This window comes from Ptychodera flava, chromosome 18 (genome assembly GCF_041260155.1).
Source record: "Ptychodera flava strain L36383 chromosome 18, AS_Pfla_20210202, whole genome shotgun sequence".
Lineage (NCBI taxonomy): Eukaryota > Metazoa > Hemichordata > Enteropneusta > Ptychoderidae > Ptychodera > Ptychodera flava.
The window spans coordinates 8,566,332-8,585,733 of record NC_091945.1 but is presented as its reverse complement, the minus strand read 5'-3'; the positions used below and the strand labels follow the sequence as shown (position 1 = coordinate 8,585,733).

At 36.2% G+C, this 19,402-nt stretch overlaps 2 protein-coding genes across 4 annotated transcripts in view; one reads left to right on the top strand and one right to left on the bottom strand.

Annotated features, from left to right (window-relative positions):
- Positions 1-19,402, top strand: part of LOC139116769 (N-chimaerin-like) — a 69,196-nt gene that overhangs the window by 27,856 nt on the left and 21,938 nt on the right. For all 3 annotated transcript variants that reach the window (XM_070679417.1, XM_070679416.1, XM_070679415.1), the window contains one exon: positions 5,189-5,305. In XM_070679417.1, the coding sequence (XP_070535518.1) occupies positions 5,189-5,305 (117 nt within the window). The remainder of the gene's footprint in view (positions 1-5,188; positions 5,306-19,402) is intronic.
- LOC139116768 (netrin receptor UNC5B-like) lies at positions 10,327-17,846 on the bottom strand. The gene is made up of 6 exons (XM_070679414.1): positions 17,491-17,846; positions 17,087-17,364; positions 16,231-16,854; positions 15,501-15,623; positions 14,862-15,053; positions 10,327-13,708 (listed from the first exon to the last, which is right to left on the bottom strand). Exons 1-6 carry the CDS (start codon positions 17,738-17,740, stop codon positions 13,037-13,039), a joined length of 2,139 nt encoding a protein of 712 aa, XP_070535515.1. The 5' UTR covers positions 17,741-17,846; the 3' UTR covers positions 10,327-13,036.

Here is a 19,402-nt window from a genome sequence, read left to right as displayed (position 1 = left end):
AAATTCTGTTGCAACATAAACACTCCATTCCTAGTTGGGGTAAGCCTGAATTCATGATTCACAATTCATACAATTCAAGATTCATGATACACAATTCACGCTCTGCAGTTTAAGCTAGAAACAGATGCATTTTCACTCAAATTGACTTTAGGACTTCAACAGCACCTTCTATATGCATGAAGTGGTGGCCTGTGATACTTGTGTTTACAAATTCTAAATGGAGGTGGCCTAGGTCAATACAGTAAGGGACTGGATAGAAATTACAGGGAGGGAGGGGCGGTGTTTTTTAAAATGACTTAGTATGTAAAATAGTGACCCTTCAAGAGTGTTTTCAAGAAAAAAGTGACCTTCCTCAATTTTCATGTGCAACTGAATCTGGTTACTAATCTGTTGGCCAAGGAGTAAAATCGAGGTCAAAGGATGCTCTGATCACATGACATTTTGTCAAAAAACTTTGCTCCAATAATTATCCCTATTAACTAAAAATCAGACTTCTTGCTCTATTGGCTAGCCAAGTATTAGATATCTGCATAATTAATGAGGTACAGGATGATGTTAGGGTCAAAGATCAGGGGCAACCTCAAAATTTTGGTGTGCAGTCTGGTTCCATACCGGTCGTTCTTCAATAGACACTAGCCGCCTTGGACTCTTACATAGGATAAGATAACGCATAGCTTACCTGCAGAGGTGTAGGGCAGTTCAAAGGTCATAGAAATTTCTGAAAAATAATACTTTAAAAATCTGAAAATTGACAGGGCCTGTGACCTTGAAACTTGGCACATAGGAACCTGGCCCTATGGTCTACAAAAATTTGTAAATTTGATTGATCAATTCAATTTTAAAGTTAAAATCTGAGATGGCCGTAAGAGAAAGGGTCTAAATTATTGATGTGGATTGTGATACATTGGGGTAAGGTCAATGTTTGTTGCTCACGAAAATTGGGGAGGGACACTTTTTTCATGCAAACACTTTTGAAGGGCCACAATTTTGAAAAATCCTGGCCCTTCCTGCCTATAATTTCTTTCCAGTCCCGTACTATAGTAACCTAGGCCCCTACTTGAAGGATTCATAAACGCATGAGTCATAGGCCAACACTTCATACATACAGAAGATGCCATTGAAGTCTTAATGGTGATATATCAGTGTACATGACCGATAATTTAAGTAAATTTGTATGAAAATATATCTGTTTCTAGCTTAAATGCAACTTGTGAATCGTGAATCTTGAATTAGGCTAATATCCTCCTACTGGTAGTTGTGCATCTGTGAAGGAATGCCAGATTTGTGTTTGAAGTGATTGTGCTTTATCAAAGTTTTTATAACACTATCAGATGTAGAACAGTGTTTGTGGCTGTTTATCATTCTATAAGCTGTAGGTTTCCTTCCCTTATTAATACAATATGCCCAATACCTGGTGATGGTCAATGCAGATACTTGTTATCGTCAGGAGATCAGTGTAAACTCACAGTGGTAAGATTGTCTGCAGGAATGTCCTTTTTGATACCTATGGCACCTCCCAACCACCCCCATCTACCCTAAAAATGGTTTATCCTCTCCCAAAACATTGCGTTTGCAATAAGGACGTTGACAAATTGTTCAACTTTTATCATACGTATTACGCATGTAATGAGGTTGTGAGTGGGGTGAGCTTGAGTGTTCAGTAGCAGATATGAAACCTCTCCAGGGAAATTAATATACTTGATATAACAAGCAACAAGCCATTCCCGCCAAATATGCAAATTTCACAGGAAAGGTCTTATCTCCGGTACCATCTCCCGGTACCAAACACCCACCTTGCTTGCTATTTCAAACAAGTTTACTTGTAAGAGCTTACCACAATTTCTAATTTTACTAATCTCTCATGTACCATATGTCCTCAACGACCAATTGAAATGATCATGGTACACGTTCACACCTACAATGTATTGGTACATCTGTTAGGCAAAAGCAATATCTTGATCACACAGGATTTCATTTAATGGAGACCAAGTCTGAGGGAATTCCGGGCCGTTTAACAACTTTCAGTATTTGCTATGGGCACTTGTGAAACTGTAGTGGTAATTTGGACTTTGATAGTTGGGATATATCCTTGTGCTAAAAGGTTACTTAGCGGGGAAAACCCGGATTTTAAAACTGAATTGATGATGAAAATTACACAAAGCAAAATAAAGTTTTCTGTTGAGTGTAGGTATTCCATGAATTAATAACAGGAATTTTGTTGCCATGAAATAGCAGCAGAATAGTCACAACTCATCCAAGTCCAGATAAACACAGCTTGAGAAGGACAAAGATAATATTTTAGGCATTTTTCTGTGTCACGAAAATCATGTACCTGCTAGAAATTAGCTATGGCCTTAGATAATGATGATAATGCGTGGTTTTGTTTCTGTATATGTATTTCATTTCATCCTTACCAACGATTCCTAAGGTAGAACAAACCTCGGTAACAGATATTCCAGACTCTCAAATTTTTACAATTCTTTTCTGATCTGCCACTTGCAGGGGGCTCATTTTAAAGCTCTTGGAAAAAGAAAAACTTTTACGGTCTTAGTTTTTCGAAAATCCAGAAATTTTATTTTTACCCCATAGAGTTAACACAGGAATGGCGGCCATTTTGAATTTCAAATATTGCAAAATGTTGAGTAATTTGTTTCACTATGTTCCAAACTTTGCATGTGACCCCTGATTTTTTGTCTTGATTTTCAAAGAGGGTGGTTGAAAGATTCCTGGATGAAAGTTTGAACAAAAGTTTAAATCTTTCACTTCGAGGCGGATACTAGATGCACTTCAGGGACAGATGTTCTCAAATTTTTCCAAAACTTTTCTCATCTGCTGCATGTGAGGATTCATTTTAAAGCTCCCAGATTAAGAAAAATTTTCAATGTCTTAGTTTTTTGAAGATCAAAAGTTTTATTTTTCCCAATAGAGTTTAATAACACAGGGGTGGTGGCCATTTTGAATTTCAAATATCAGTAAATGTTAGGTTATTTGTTTGTCTAGTACCAAACTGCACGGTGACTCATGATTTTTACTTGTGATTTGGTAAGAGAAAGGTTGAAAGGTTCATTGAGGAAAGTTTGAGTAATAGTTCAACTCTTTCATTTTCAAAGTGCATACTGGTACTACCTTAAAGGCAAGCCTCTTACCGGATTCAGACATGAAAAACACTGTAAAAATGTGATAAAAAAAAATTATAGAAAGTGAAAATGACATGAGCATAAAACGTCTATAAAAAATTGCACTATTAAAAGTCAAATCATTAAAAAGGCAACACATGACTTTATGCGAAGTTGTGTGGAATCCTGAAACATGTGTACTCCAACCAGAGCATGTGAAATAAAATGACACAAATTTCATCCAATAAAACATCTGTGTGTACCTGCAATTTCAGCATAGTCGTCTGGTGCTTCAATTCTCTCATTCTTGCACTTTTTAGGCGTGTTTAGACCTAGTCTGAAAAGTTAAAATGTGGCACAGCGAAAGCCATCAGTGGAAAAAATAATTTTATCAAATGGAAACTGACCGCTCCAATTTTACGAGTGGATGGCTTTACAAAGGCTGATATGCAAATATCTGTGTTGGGCGTCAGCGTTGCTTTTCAGAAATGCATAGAGTAAAAAAGCAGAAGTTTATGCTCACATTTTGAGAGTTATCATAAATCCAGGAACTTCTCCTTTAATTAATAAACTTTCTATGTGAAACAGTGAACATGGTAACCGGTGTTGCCATTGTATTTCCCAGCTACACATGTGAGTTATGCATCACTGACATCCAATGAGATGAAATATTAACCAGAGTTTGGTGTGAGCGATAAAAAAACCTTAGTGGGAGGAGTTTGGGGATATATACCGAAATTTGTACCTGTGGTAACCATTACATGTTGGCTTTCCATTGAGTATCGTCGTGACACTGTGAAACTTTTCAGGAAGTTTCTGAAATATTAAGACAGGCATCAACCTTTCACATCAGTGGTAGAGGAAATATGTAAGTAATTATCAGACCAAACTTTGCATTCGATGAATACAAGTAGCATGGTACGTCAGAAGTTTTCAAAAATTGAAATTTCTTTTGGATGATTTTCACACAAGGAAGACTTACTCTACGGAGGCTGTATTGCTAACAAATTGAGAAATAAATGTTGGTTAAAATTTTTGAACATTATCGTGGAAAGTTAGCGAAACAGTAGTTGGATGATTTTGGTAGAGTTTTAGCCTCATTGTTGGTGACTTTGCAGACAGAGAGAAGTCAGCTATATTGGTCAGTGCATTGAGAGGTTGTCAGTAGCTTCACAACCACACTCACAGATACACATTGGAAGAGATAAACAAGATAGTATTTTTGGTATCAACCGGAAACATCCTGTTGACCTGCTAGCTATAAATGTCACAAACTGCTAACCCGAATTCACAGAGCAGTGTCAGCTTTATTGTTAATTGGATTTTAATGTAAGTTAAATTTTAATCCATGGTTCATGTTTGAAAGGGTACTAGAATTGAGGAATGGAAAAACACGAAAAAAAACCTTTTATTTATCAGAGGCATTTAAACATGTGAGTTGAAGTCAAATAGGACAAACAATAAGTATATGTCCAAATGTCTACTCTTTATAATCAGCTCTGGCCCGATATTTACAGAGAAAATCCTAAAACTTAATATACAAGTTTATGTCTGAGAATCCTTTAAGAATGCTCCAGTGGCAATACAATGCCTGATTTTGAAAATTATAATGGTAAGCTCTTTGTCTTCAACTACATTTGGTTGTTCATAAATTTACAGCAGTCATCAGGTATAATTTTACCATCCACAGTGCGCTATGGATTAAGACAATACTCTGCTGTGGTATTGTCATGATTTTGTCACAACAGTGAGTTGCAGTGTTGCTAAGAATTCATCCTTTATTCTTGGGGCTCAAGTTTTCTTCCAGGTAGACATGTTATACCTTTCCCTCCAAAACTACAGAGTCAGCTGAAGGCACTGGCGGTATAATTTCAGGATTAACGTGTCCCATTGCCCTTGCAAACAGGCATCACTTGCCGTCTCTCACAGTAATTTCAAAGTAATAACAAATAGTTTTCATCGTCAAAGCCTTCCACATCCAAACTTTGATACATACCTACTGTTTTCAATACAGTGGTTGGACCTCTACATTGAAAGGGTTTTAACTAGCATATTTATTTCTATCATTTCAGATGCCACGGTGCAATTTCCAGAGAGGAAGGAGACAGATTACTTGCACAGGCCGGTGAAGGCAGTTACCTTGTCAGAGAAAGTCAACGATCTCCGGGAAGTTATACGTTGAGTCTGAGGTGAGTCACTCTGCTCTATTTCCATGGCAACATGAAGTTAAATTACCTTCATGTTTAACAACTCGACACTGACTTTGAAAATAATTGGATACTTCATTGAAATTAAAGTACCGGTAGTACATACCTTGAAAGCAGAAGTCTTAGATTTTCGCTCAGACTTTCCTCAAGGAAACTTTCAACCAGCCTTTTTCAAAATCAAGTATAAAGATCAGGAGTCACCCTGCAAATTTTAATATGGTAAATTTATGTATATTTGAAAATCAAAATGGCTGCTATCCCCATGTTAACTCTATGGGGAAAAATTTATGTTCGATTTTCACAAAAATAAACCAGTGAAAAGTTTCGTTAGTTTCCTAGTTTTCTTAGTCCGACAGCTTTGAAATGAGCCTCCACAATTGATCAGAAAAGTATTGTAAAAAAATTTGAGAGTCTGAATGTCTGTCCAGAGGCACATTGTACCCTAATGTGCAACATAGACTGTAGATATAGTGCCATGCTTCTTGTAAATTTGATTGTGCCATCATATTTGGTCGTATAGCATTTATTATAAGCAAGAGCAATGGATGATGGATTATGGTGTGACTGAGTTTATGTCAGGCCAGCACTCATTTTAAAGTTCTTACCAAGAGAAAGCATATCATAAAGCACCAAAGGGCATCAGAGGCTTGTAACAGTACAGTGTAATTTATTAATACCCTCGTATGCGTTAAGGTATCTAGAATGCCTTGGGGACAGATAATTCGGACTCTCAAACTTTTACAATGCTTTTCTGATCCACCACTCGTGGGGGCTCATTTCAAAGCTCTTGGTGTGAGAAAACGTTTCATCATCTTTGTTTTTCGCAAATTGAAAATTTTATTTTTCCCTGTAGCGTTAACACAGGGACAGTGGCAATTTTTAATTTCAAAGATTGGTAAATCTTGGATAATTTGTTTCCCTAGAACCAAAATTTGCATGGTGACCCATGATTTTTATTCTTGATTTTCAAAGAGAATGGCTAAAATATTCCTTGAGGAAAGTCTGAGCAAAAGTTTAAGTCTTTCACTTTCAAGGCGTATACTACCTTAATGACTCTGTTGAATATCTTCATACCTTGACATAGAAGTTCACCTTGCAATTGTTCAGTTGGTTACATCATCAGTCCAGAGTTTGTACCCTCTCAGTAACAGGAAACGCTGTACAACTTAGAGCCGCAATTTTCAATCCCAGGTTCTTGCATTAGTGGAGTTCTTCTCCCAGTCAAACACATGGCCAGTATGATGTTTGATTTCTATAACATTAATTACACCAACTGATCTCAACCTTTTGTTAATCCTGCAAACAGAGCTTATACAAGCGTTTGATTGACGGTCAGTTCAAATCGCCAACGGTCATTGATTCCCCACCACCAACGCTCAAATTTCCTAAAAAATCGCCTCCCAGACGCATTAGAATTTGAATATAACCACAGAGTTTGATCGGCAGCAGCTTCGCACTGACCGCTTGGCAGTCTGTCTGCATTTTTGCGGCCGGAAAAACTAAAAAGTGGCATTTTCTGGAGCGTGTGCCCGCGTGTTGCCTGTTTGGTGTCCACTTACGCAATGAACGCCGCCATAGCTTCACACCCTTATAAAGGAAGGCTGTGCCTTTAAAGGTATACTGTCACCTGTTCCAATTTTGCCACAGTTACCATGGAAAGAGAAAATCTAACCAATCACAGATTTTAAGCGGGTGGCCGCTTTTTAAAAACAGCGCCCTCACATGGGCATTTTGAATACCAAGGAACGCCCCTTTGACCATATATGGGCATATTTAGATTACAGGTGACTGTATACCTTTAAGGCAGAATGCACCTCAGGGACAGATATTAGGACTCAAACTTTACAACACATTTTGTTCTACCACTTGTTGGGGCTTGTTTTGATGCTCATGGAGTAAGTTAAAGTTTTTAATGGCTTATTATTTTTGAAAATCAAACAATTTTATTTTTCACCATAGAGTTCACACTGGGATGGCATCCATTTTGAATTGAAGAGTTGGTAAAGTTTGGGTAATTTGTTTTTCTTATACAAAATTTTCCATGATGACCCTCAATTTCATTCTTAATATTGAAAGGGAATGGTTTAAAGTTTCCGTAAGGAAAGTTTGGGCGAAGTTTAAGTCTTTCAAGGTGTGAACTTCCTTAAGGTGAGCTACACTGAAGGTTAGACTTTCTCTAGTGTTGAAAAATAAAAGATGTGTCATAGTATGGTTTACAAATATTCATTACGAAGCGATGGTGTACATTCAATTTTTATCCAACATGTACGGATTGCAATTTAATGAAGAGTACTTCATAAATTTTTTTTTAAAAGAAGCAGTTGTTCGACAAGTTCAAATGACCAATCTGTAAGCGCCTCGTGAAATTTCTCATCTTTATGCAGTCCAAGTGAGGACTCCATGTTTTTCATGACAGAAAATGGTCAAAAAGGAAGTCATTACAAATTTTGCAACAAATGCAAACAGACTGTATAAAAGGTAACGAAAAATGAAGAGAACTAAACTATGGTTTCGATAGCTAAGATATGTAGAGGTCGGAGTTCAAGTATTGTAAGAAGCGGAAGTTTATCATGTTGTGTGATATATGAACGCTAGTCACTATTGGACACTTTCTTCATTCATGATTTTTATTGACATAGCACCACTTGTCAAAGTTTTCAACACTCAAAAAAAATGCTTGCATGGTAGTACTTCAGGACTTCCTCAATGTTGAAAAGAGCGGCACAGTGAAACAATTACATATCCCTTCCTCCACGTTTTTGTATCCATTGTAATCCAGGGACCTATATTGCCACTTTTAAGCCCAAGACTTTGTGCTTTGGACAAATTTTAAAAGTGAATGGGATTTGAAAAACTTCCTCAATTCTGAATGGATCTGAGATTCTAAAAAGGGGAACTTTTGTGTTATATTGTCCAAAGAGGAACTATCTTATAAAAATATGCCATACAGGTATTAAACTGTACAATCTCTGACAAGACAACTTGTATCAATATTTTCTGTTAAACCATGAGGTGTCGAATGTACTGTTACCGCTGTTAATTATTTTGAACAACAACATCGAATAAAAAATGGCTTTTGCAAAACTTTCATGTAAAACTTATATACAAGTGGACTAACATCTTTAAGAGACAAAAAATAAATAATTATGTTGAGTGCCCAGTTAATCAATCACAAAATTTAGGTTTGGTTCATTGATAGTGTTGAAGATTGCCTGGAAGTTGAGAAATATTGGTCTTTGACAAGCAGATTTGCTAGAAAGCTACTAATGGCAATGTGCTTTGTTTGGTGACATCAGGGAAGTTGGTAATTCCTGCGTTTTTATCTAGTCACAGACTGTCTTTCACACAAGAGCAAGATTCCCATCAGCCCCCTCTTTTCTGTCTTAATTGATAGTTACAAAAAATTACATGGCTTAAATGTGAAATTTTGCCATTTGAAATGATTTGTGTGCAACTTTAATTCATTATATGTAATATGTATGCAACTGAGACATGCAAAACTTCTTGAAGCCGGTAGTTTTGCTAAATAAGTGAAAATTCCTAACTATCTTGGTTTCACGCATGTCTGTCTTTATAAATCTGAGTGGTAGATTACAACTACGTTTGGAAATTTTTGAGTCGGAAACATTACAGAAAGATAAACAAAGATTAACCTGTGTGTATTCAAAGAAGTGGTCATGACTATCCTGCACATGTCCCTGTGTATGAGGACATCACCAAGTTGACAAGAAAACTAAAATAACTTAACAGGGGAATCCCCATGATTTATTACAATGACTGGTATTACCTAAAATAATGGGTTGTGCAAGTGTTCCCTATTCCTTTCTCTTAAACATTAGTCTCTACAATTATTTAAACCTGGTTTATGAATTTTTCATTGCGCTTGTTGATCAATTTCATGGAAAGACCAACAACAATTTTGGTTGATACCCATCTACAGAGGAAGATCTATCCCAAGGATATTTGTTATACACCCTTGTCTGCTAAAGATGAAATGTTTAGAGCGCCCTCAATCAGTGAACAGTTCAGAATTTCTGTATAAAGCATAAAAAAAACTTGAAAGTAAATTAGCAATGTGGTAAGTGATGGTAACTTATCTGAACTATTGGGGATCTGTGATAGATAAAATAAAATAAAATAATTATATTAAGGTAAATGAGTGCTAAATAAGAATATGATAACAGCAATATGTAAAATCATGAAGTTTCAAAATCAATGAAAATGTTATAATCTACAACATTATCCAAAGTTTTGTAAATTTTCCAGATTGATATGAAAAACTGCAGTATATATAGTCAGTTTTTTCTCATCAGCTTAAGGTAGGAAGAAGAACTGTCGAAGGAACAAATCATCATGTGCCCTCAGTAAGATTATAGACTGATCGTGAACAAGAATATTTCATAATTGCAAGGGGGTGTTGGCGGTAAAAACTTTTGCACTGCTAATGCAATTCCGAGGAAAAAAATTTGATCACACATATTTAGGTCCACTGTCATTGGCATAGAGCATTGAGGTAGGAAGAGATTCTTACCTCCGTAATACAGGTATTGAGAAGAAATCCATGACTGAAACCAACATGTCATGAATATTGTACATGAGGGCGCCATAACCAGTGAAATGGTGTATCAGCCTGGCTCCTTTGTTTTTGTAATGCATACCCCCTTTTAAGTGCAAGCACCATTTGCCCTTCTTATGTACTCTTCATACCTTTGCAATGTGTATGTTAATTGCTCATATTATTTTGTATAAAGTTCTCTATCTTCAATCACAGACATTTTCAGATCACATCTGAGTTTCTATGTCTACATCGAATGAACAGTTTTCATGTACAACACAGTATAATTTCCCTGTGAATTACAATGTCTATGGGCAGCACATATCATCCGACTTAAACATCACCCTTTGTGGCCTGATGAAAAGACATTTCATTTTTGCTACAATAAGGAAGGAAATTAATGAATTACTACCAGGTGAAGAGAAAAAGACTCCAAAGCACACAAGTGTGTGTATACACAAGTTATTTGTTTTATTTATGCTTGTTAATGGACGTGACACAATTCAAGGAAAAGAGATGGCAGATCTGTAAACTTTGGTTGGCACCAAGTTCATGAAAATGTGCATTGATCAAGCCTTTACATTAGGTTGCCCATATCCAAGACTGGAAGTACCGGTATTTCCAATAATGGAAATTTTTTCTGAAATATCGTATTGACAATCTTCCAAGATCCACTGATTAAATTTGACACTGCTGAAATTTGAAAATAAAGTTGCACTTTGTCCTTTTGTAACTAAACCACAAGTATGTAGGGTGTTGTTCTTTCTTGCGCTATTAAGGTTGAAAGAGAACATTTTCAAAACTGCGCACAATCAGATATGGTGGTGTATTTCCAATTTCAGTTCTTTGTACAATAAAGTTTTGGGTTGTGATTGAAGAACTGTTCTCTTTAAATAACCAAGTGCAGTATGATGATTTTCTGTGCTCGTCGGTAGTAGCAGTGTTCCTCAGGTCTTGTTGGGCAGGAAGATTTTTTCCATGTTTTGTGAACACACAGTGTCAGTGGATTCCAAAATATTTTGAAATAAAGTAATTGATGTCAGGCATCTGTTAACAACAGCAGTACGTCACAAAGTAAACAATTGCACTCACATGTGAGAAACTATCAAGAAAGAAAATGAGAAGAGTTGTAGGTACATCATTTTCCTCCTACCTACCATAATTTTCGGAGACATCTTGCCAGAAACACATTTTTTTTTTTATTTGGCCTGAACAAATTGTGCTCCTCAAGTAAGGAAAGTATCTAAATATATTATAGCAATAAAAGACTTTTATTTGATAACGCACAAATACAACTCACACAAAAAACTTAGTCTTTTCTGAAACAGTAACATCACTAGATAAACCATTAAACTCCTCTCAATCATACTGCTGGTAGTTAGCATTTGATATACTTACAAGCAGTATAGTTACCAAATTAAATATTTCCATATTTTAGACTATCTTTTAGGAGCTCAGAAATGCCATGTTTAATGTATCTCTTGGTGCCATAAACCAGTAAATTACAAGATTTTATTTGCTTCAAGAAATCTTTCTGTATTGCACAATGTGAAATATTTATTAAACACTGATGCTTTTAGCCTGCACTGTTTACAGAAACAAACAACTTAAAAATGTACGGTACATTTCTGAAAAACGCAAAAATGAAATTGTTCAACCCTTCCTCTTACAGGAATGAGGGTGCTTTCCTATAGGTATTTGATGTGAAATCGAACTTGTTGTTTACTTGTATGTTTAATTATACCAATACTCAGCAGCGATATAAATTATTCAGATGTGTCAACAGACTGAGCACTACTCCCACCACTCCAAGTAATTTCAAACCAGCTTTGAAATAATTTGTTCCCCATAATAAAAAATTATGTTGATTATATAGTGCCAGCAGCTTCTTTGAGATATCAGGGCTCATAGCATACAAATTGGCCACGATCCAAAACAGTCAGATGTTTTGACGCACCGATACAGGTGTGTGCTTAGGTAGTTTGAGATTGTTATCATGATACAGATTCTTAAAGAAGAACATCTGTCACCGACCAATTGTAAATTATAAATAACAAACTTCCAACAACAATAGCCTGATTTATGAATGTAAAGTCTTGTTGTCAAAATGTTGGTGCTATCCAAGTGAACTATATTAGTGTATGGACTCAAACAGTATACCGGTATATACAATCAACAGTGCGCAGTAAGTGAATACCCACAATGCACAATTGATCTGTACACACTGAGATCACTGATTGAACTGAACTGTGCACAGAACAGCTTGTTCTATATTTCAAATTTCAGACAGTATTGCTTTGACGATCATGTCTTTCTTAAATAATTATTTCCCAGTTTGAATAATGAGAAGATCAACCCCTTTTTCATGGAGGAGATAGCAATTTTGTAATTATGCCAACAGATATTTTTGACAGCCATACATAATAGTTTCAAGGAAACTAGGGGAATAAGTTGCATCTTGCATCTGTGTTGGCAAAAGAAGGGAAAGAATTACCGGTAATTTTTTTAATGGTAAAAGAAAAGAAAATTTACATGTCTGACAGATAGTATGATAAAACCATTTCAGTTACCGATCCCATTGCCTTGAAAGTGTACCATTTTTAGCAGCTTAAAAGATACATATCCACTTTGATCTTGAATTTTAAACATAATCGACAATCTTGGAGTATATTTTTAACAAATGATTTTGAAATTAAGTTCAAAGATTCAAATTGTTTGGAAATTAATAAATTGAATTAACCTTTGGCAAACAAATATCTGAGTGCACAAATCAAGGGGAATTGTGGGTAGCATCACTTACTGTGTGGTGCATCAGACAACTTGGCAGAGCACCTGGTGCTACATGTATAATAACATCAAATCTATGATTTCATTTTAACAGACTGATTTGGAAATATTTGATTTGCCATTGCTACCCTGCATTTCATTTGATGGTCAACACTTTCATGTGTAAAAGATATAAATTATGTGTTCCTTTATGGTAGAAGAAGGGGAGAATTTGTACTTTAACACGTGTGAAAACAGATGAAAACTTAACACACTTTATACATTATAATAAAACCATAGTGGCACCTGTGCATACAAGAACAGCCAGGGATATCATTGTACAACGTACATTGTGAGTTAACAAATTCTAGTGAAGGAATTGTGTAAAATTTTCAATGTGAAAACAAAATTAGAAATGAGCAAATGAGTGCAATCCAGCTTTTATCAGTGGGTCCAATTGAAAAGAAAAGAAAAAGGTAAAAAAAGATCACATATATGGTGTTCCAAAGTCTGCTTCGTGTTGGCTGCCTGCAATTTCCTCCTCCTGCGGTACGTGTTCCGATTTGTGCTGGCGCATTGTGATGTGTTTGTTTTCTACTTATCATACCCGGTGTGTGACACGTCGCATTACCTACTGAGTTCCTAAAATTGACCTTTGAATTGTTGACAGATTTACTGTGTGTTTTCCTAGCTTCTGTCATTTCCTTTCTAATTATATCACAGGCAACGTCATTTTGCATAGCCTTGAATATCGATTCAAGTTTTTGCAATGATTGCGTGAGAGGCAAATTGCCAACCAGCAGTGAGAAGAAAAAAGCCAATAGGTTGTTTGTCGGGCTATCTTTCTTACCAAGGCTTTGTATTTGCAATGGTGTCAGTTCAAGGTGGCCTGCAAAGTCCTGCCAATCACTTCTGCCATCACGATTTACATCCAGAACTTCACATAACCTACGCCAAGTGTCTTGTCTTATTTGATTGTCAAGAGGGCTCCAGTCTTCATTCCACTGTCTGTACAAATCAGAGTTGCTCATACCCTGATTCAGCTGGCCGATCTTTGTATTGTGCTTGAAAATTAAAAAAAAATGAGTGGTTTAACATTCTAAACATACCGTAATATCTCTTATGATGAAGAGGGGTAAAGTCCATGTTTCCTTATAAAGTATAGCAGTGATTTGTAAAGGGTATACCATTTTAAGGGAATTTCCAAGTTCTTACTGCAGTTTCTTAATATATCAACAAAATCATCCCAGGGGTCAACAGAATGGATACCTGGATTTTAACCTATGTAAAGCCTCAGTAAAAGCACTTTATAAGTTGCAGGCAGCCAACAAGCACTGTAAGGATTTTATAGAAATTACCTTCATTCCACACATTACATGAATTCACAATAGCATAAACATGCGCACAGTGTCCCTCAAATGAAAATTTCAATCAAAAGAGGTGTTGTCAGTTGTTGAGTTTTAACAGCTGCTTTTTGCTACTGGTCTGTCTTAGATGAGCTCTACGTCTTAGCAATGGTTCATTTATTGATCTCAGTGAAATTTTGAAGCATGGCGGTGATTTCGATATTGACTATTTAGTTGTCAAGTGCATTTCAGCTTCATTTAAATAACAATGATATTTGTAAGTTGATTGGAATTTTAAGAAAACCACCTGATGAAACTGAAGGCACACTGATACAACTGAATAATGCTTATTAAAGGGTTGAAATTGCTATTCAATTAATAATGCTCTAGAATTCGATTGAACAGAGCAACATTTTATATACATCATGCAACATTGTAGAATGTTTTTCATACAGGAGTTAAGACCACGGGAAGACAGTAAGCTGTTATATAAGGTCAATTTAAAAATTTGCATACTTTGGCATTTCCCCAAAAAGATTATGTTAGGTACAAAACAGTTTGTGCAAAATATTAGATGTTTCCATTTAATGTCTTCAGTATTAAACATTGAACTCAAACTCTAATGAAAATAATGAAAATTAGGATACCCAAAATATGCTGAGCACCGTTACACCCTGAACAAAAGTTCGACTGCATCTCTGTTGTATTGGGACAACTCACTGCTGTAAAAGCAGTACGGTACCTCTGCAGATCTGCAGTTTTTAATGGCGCATACTAGAAGCTTTGCAACCCCAACCGCCATCACCGTTTAAACTCATTCAGACCATACACACAGTTATAATGCCAGAAAAGTTGGAAAAAATACACCTACTTTATTGTCCTCCTTTTCCACTGTGAACTCAATTGTACGCTTGTCACCTGACACAGGTAGAGATATAATTGCCATCGTGAAGCAAGCAACTGGACTTTGACTACATCCACCAGCTTTGCTACGTTGTAGGTTGAATTGACAGTTTGCTATCAGAGGATCATCAGCAAGCCCAAGATCACTCACATTGATTGTCTGAAGTACAAATTAAATCTTTATTTATGCTTGTGAAACTTTTTCATAAAAAAGGGAATGGACAATTCATATATTAGCAGGACTTTTGGACAAGTTATCAAGTCTAGCAGTGATATGTTAGTTGCACCATCACCAGTGCCCACATGTATGTACGATATCTATGAGTTCATGGTACCAGTAGACTGGCAGGTACTCTGACAAAGTATACTATCAGTGAAGCAGTATAGTATTTATGATCATCCGATGTCTATGTATACATTCCTTATATGGAAAGTTTAGCAGAAGTAAATACATAAAAAATAACAGACGAGATTAACTCAACCTTTGAGTACAGCACTTGTACGTACATGTTTATATTGTTGCTAGGATGATATCAATGCAGAGACAAATGAGATTGTACTGGTGTACAGTGTGGAGGCAATTGAATTTGATAAAAGCATGAGATACCTTATACTGTGGGCATGTCATTATTTGCCACTGTTTCTCTAGATCCTTGAATTCCACTTTGAGTTGTTTGTCCTCACAGTCCAGATAGATAGGAATTCTTTCAGTCCATCTGAAAGTGCCAGTCTGGTGGTATATCAATACAGAAATGTTTACCTTTACTTTTGAAAGATTAAAGGGCCTGCTGCTGTAGCATTTAATTATTTTTTCACTACTTTTGTTCACAATATTAAGTTCAGTTTCTTGTTCTACTCCCCAAAGCATGTTGAGATACACAATTATTAGCTTGCCAACTCAGCCTGTACCGTACATGTATAAACTCTGATTGAATTGTGATTGTTGGCAGTGAAATCTGGGCGGTACTAGAATTCTAATTTAAACAATAACAGTGCATTTTAAACATATAGACGCTGTGTTGACAAGTTAAATAGTTGATGTTTTAACATGTTTTGTTGGAGTAAAGCAAGAAATTGCAATTGACAAGCAAAACAAAAACAGTGGAGGAATAGTAGTAAATCATCAAATATACATCTGCTATCCCGCAGTGACCACCATAGGACTATCAGAAGTCCTACAAAATTATTATTCTTCACAAGTAATGTTGAGCAGTATTAACAAAGTAATTAAGACATTAAAAACATGAGGTGTGGACTTTGTGCTTGAAAAAATTGTCCTCTCTACGAGACTTTTAAAAAAATAAGTCATCAATAGAAGGAAAAAAGCAAGTACGTACCTGTGGGTGTGGCAGTTTTTCATCAGACATCATTTTCCTATCATACCATGAACCAACATGAATTTGTATGTGGTCATCACTTCTAAATTGGCCTTGCACACCCACACCTATCCGTCTTCTGGCGTCGTGGCCCTCCATAGCTTTTCCATCAGCTGCATACTTGGTGAAATCTCGAAGAAAGAGAAATATAGCTTCTTTTTTGACCAAAATGTTGGCCTCCGGCAAGTGAATCCATTTGCCATCAGAAGGTTGGCACAGTGGGCGAAACTGCCATGAGTCTGGATTAAGTGCACAGTGTGGGAGAGATAAAACAAGATCAGTCTTGAAAGTTGTACCGTCAGGACCACACTTCACCACAGGAGTCAGGAGAGTGTTCCCATCAGACCTGAGCTGACCGGAATGAAAGTCATCCAAGTAGCAGTATATTGGCTGTCTGTGTCGCTGCTCAATAGCACCAGGTGGAATATACAACACCACATTGCCAACTGGCATCTTAAGATAGCCCCCTCGATCATCAAACACACTTCCAACAAAGTTGTACTCAGTGAACAGTTGACCAATTTCACAAGTAGCTGCAAAATCATTGAATTTGTCTACGTATGAAATCTCTCTTGTGTCTTGTTCCTGTGGAGTATTAAAGAAAAGCTGGAAAATTTATATGTTTGTGAAAATAATTCTATGTGTAAATAGGAAACTTTTACACCATTTGTCTAAAGTTTACATACTTTAAATTGAGGAAAGTCACAGTGACAGATGTAATTATGTATTGTGAAAAAAAAGTTTGCCAAATCACCAGTCTGGTGGTGTCAACATTTGCATTTTTAGACATTTTACAGAAAAGTATGCATATTCTTACCAGTTTAGTGTCTTTTCCAACTTGACAGGATGTCGACCCAAACTCCCTTTCTTTGAAACTAGCAGAGTCCTTTTCATCTGCTGCTATTATCTCAGCATTATATTTGTTCTTAGCTGAACTCTCATAACCCTTACCAATCATTGAATCGTGACATCTTTCTTGCTTTTTAACAGGCCATGTATCCTTAACTTGAGACATCATTTCAAATTTTTGTATAATAGCAGTTATGGTCTGTCCTTCTTGATCCGTGATTGTTTGCATTTCGTATGAGTCTTTTCCTAGATATTGGTAGAGAGCCAAGAAACATTGATGATGGTCAGGTTGACATGTGTAAAGATCAAGTTTATACTTGTATATGACCTCCATGAACTTGAAAATTTTCATTGAAAAGATTACAGTCTCACCTTCTTTCATAATCCCATTAATGAGGAAATGTTTCGACAGTTTGTCAACACCCCCTTCTGGTAGACTCCATACGTGTCGACAAAGTGGACATGTAACTTCATGGCTTCCACCTACCAACTTATCTAGGCAGGTTTTGCAGAATGTGTGCTGACATTGAAGAATACGTGGATCTCGAAAAATTTCTCTACAAATAGTGCATGTTACGATAACAGCATCAACTTTAAAACTTTCTGGAAAGCTGTCAGCCATGTTGCCAGTACTGCTGATATGGTGTCAACTTGCATGCATGAACACTTCACTGTGAGAATATTTTAGTCATCATAAGATCACATGATACTGGAACTTCTAGGGCAGGGCAATCAGACATAAGTGTTCAATGTTCCAAGGTCCATTCTTTTCAGTTACAGGATTGTGGGCACACAATAGGGGATTACTGATGACGCAGTTGTTTGTATACACTGGGTGGGAGTTTTTGAATTCTTATAGCATCGCTTTAAATGAGAAATTTGAATAATCATGATGGGCACTTTCATGACATATGCAAAGACGGGTCAAATGGTTGTACAGGGAAAACATTTTGCCTGTATTAAAATGAACAATCTTTAAATTGACACTGTTTAGGCCAAACAAAAAAATTGTGCTGTTCCAATGACCCGACCTGGTACTCTATTTTTTACCTGCCGACCCTAACTACGTAAACACGGAAGTAAAAAAAAAGGAAAGAAAAAAAAACATAAAATCACACGTTCGTTACTTGGCATTTTATTTTTGCTTGAACGAGAATGTCTTTTATGTTTTTTTGCTTTTATATGTGTGATACATTTTTCTGGTCAGTGTTTGACTGCCCTGAACCCCTGAAAAATGCATATTTAAAAATAAAAATACTTTGGATAAAAAACATTTCTGCCGACCTACCTTCCCTATTTTTGATAACCATGTTATTGGAACAGCACACTTTATTTTTGGGGGCGTTATCATTTGATGCCCTCACCTGGGCTGACTCTTGTCTGCATGAAATATTTGTAAATTTGGACATATTTCTGAATTTTTTTATCATCTTTAATTATCTTGTTTTCCAGAGGTACTTCTGTATTAACTTTGACATTTTAGGAGCCTCAGTCAGTTCAGTGTGTTCAGATCATAGTGGAATTGCAAATTTTTTGCCAATTTCTATTTGGTTTCAGTCACTATAGAGCTTTTCCCAAAATTCTCCCATATTCTCTGAACTCATTTGATTTATTTCATATAGCTGGTATATAGTCCCTTTGTGATGACCTCATTCAGATGTCTTTGAATGATGATGACATTTGTATAGTGACCTTTTTGGAATTAATTTTCGCATATGAAAATTAAGTTTTTTCCAATAGTACCCATCTCATTGCTTTCCAGTTTATTATGTTTGTTCCTAGGGGAGACTTTTGTTCATTTTCTCATATGTCGACATGATTTTGTGGCTTATTTTCTCATTTTTGGTCAAATCCTCCTCTTCTCTAAAAAGATGATATCAGTTCTAATCAAATTGTAGCATCCTGTCATTGATGGCATTTATCTTTTATTACAGCTTTGTCAATACCAGTGAATTTTATGATGTCATACCCTCAAATTATTACTGAGAACATACATCCGATTATCTAGTATCATTGCCCCAGATGTTCTTCCTACATCTACAAATTCACTGGTATTGTCAAAACTAAAACAATAGCAATAATGTACCCCCTTCCTTCCCATGATGGACTCAAGCAAACTTTGCATTCCATAATGTACTTGGCTTTGCCTTGTATATCAATTATATCATGTTTTCATCCACTATGATCGGGGAGGGGTCATATTGCATAAGTAACAACAGGAGTATTAAATTTACTTTTCACACAAGTTCATATCTTATGAATATAATACAATAAGAAAGAATCA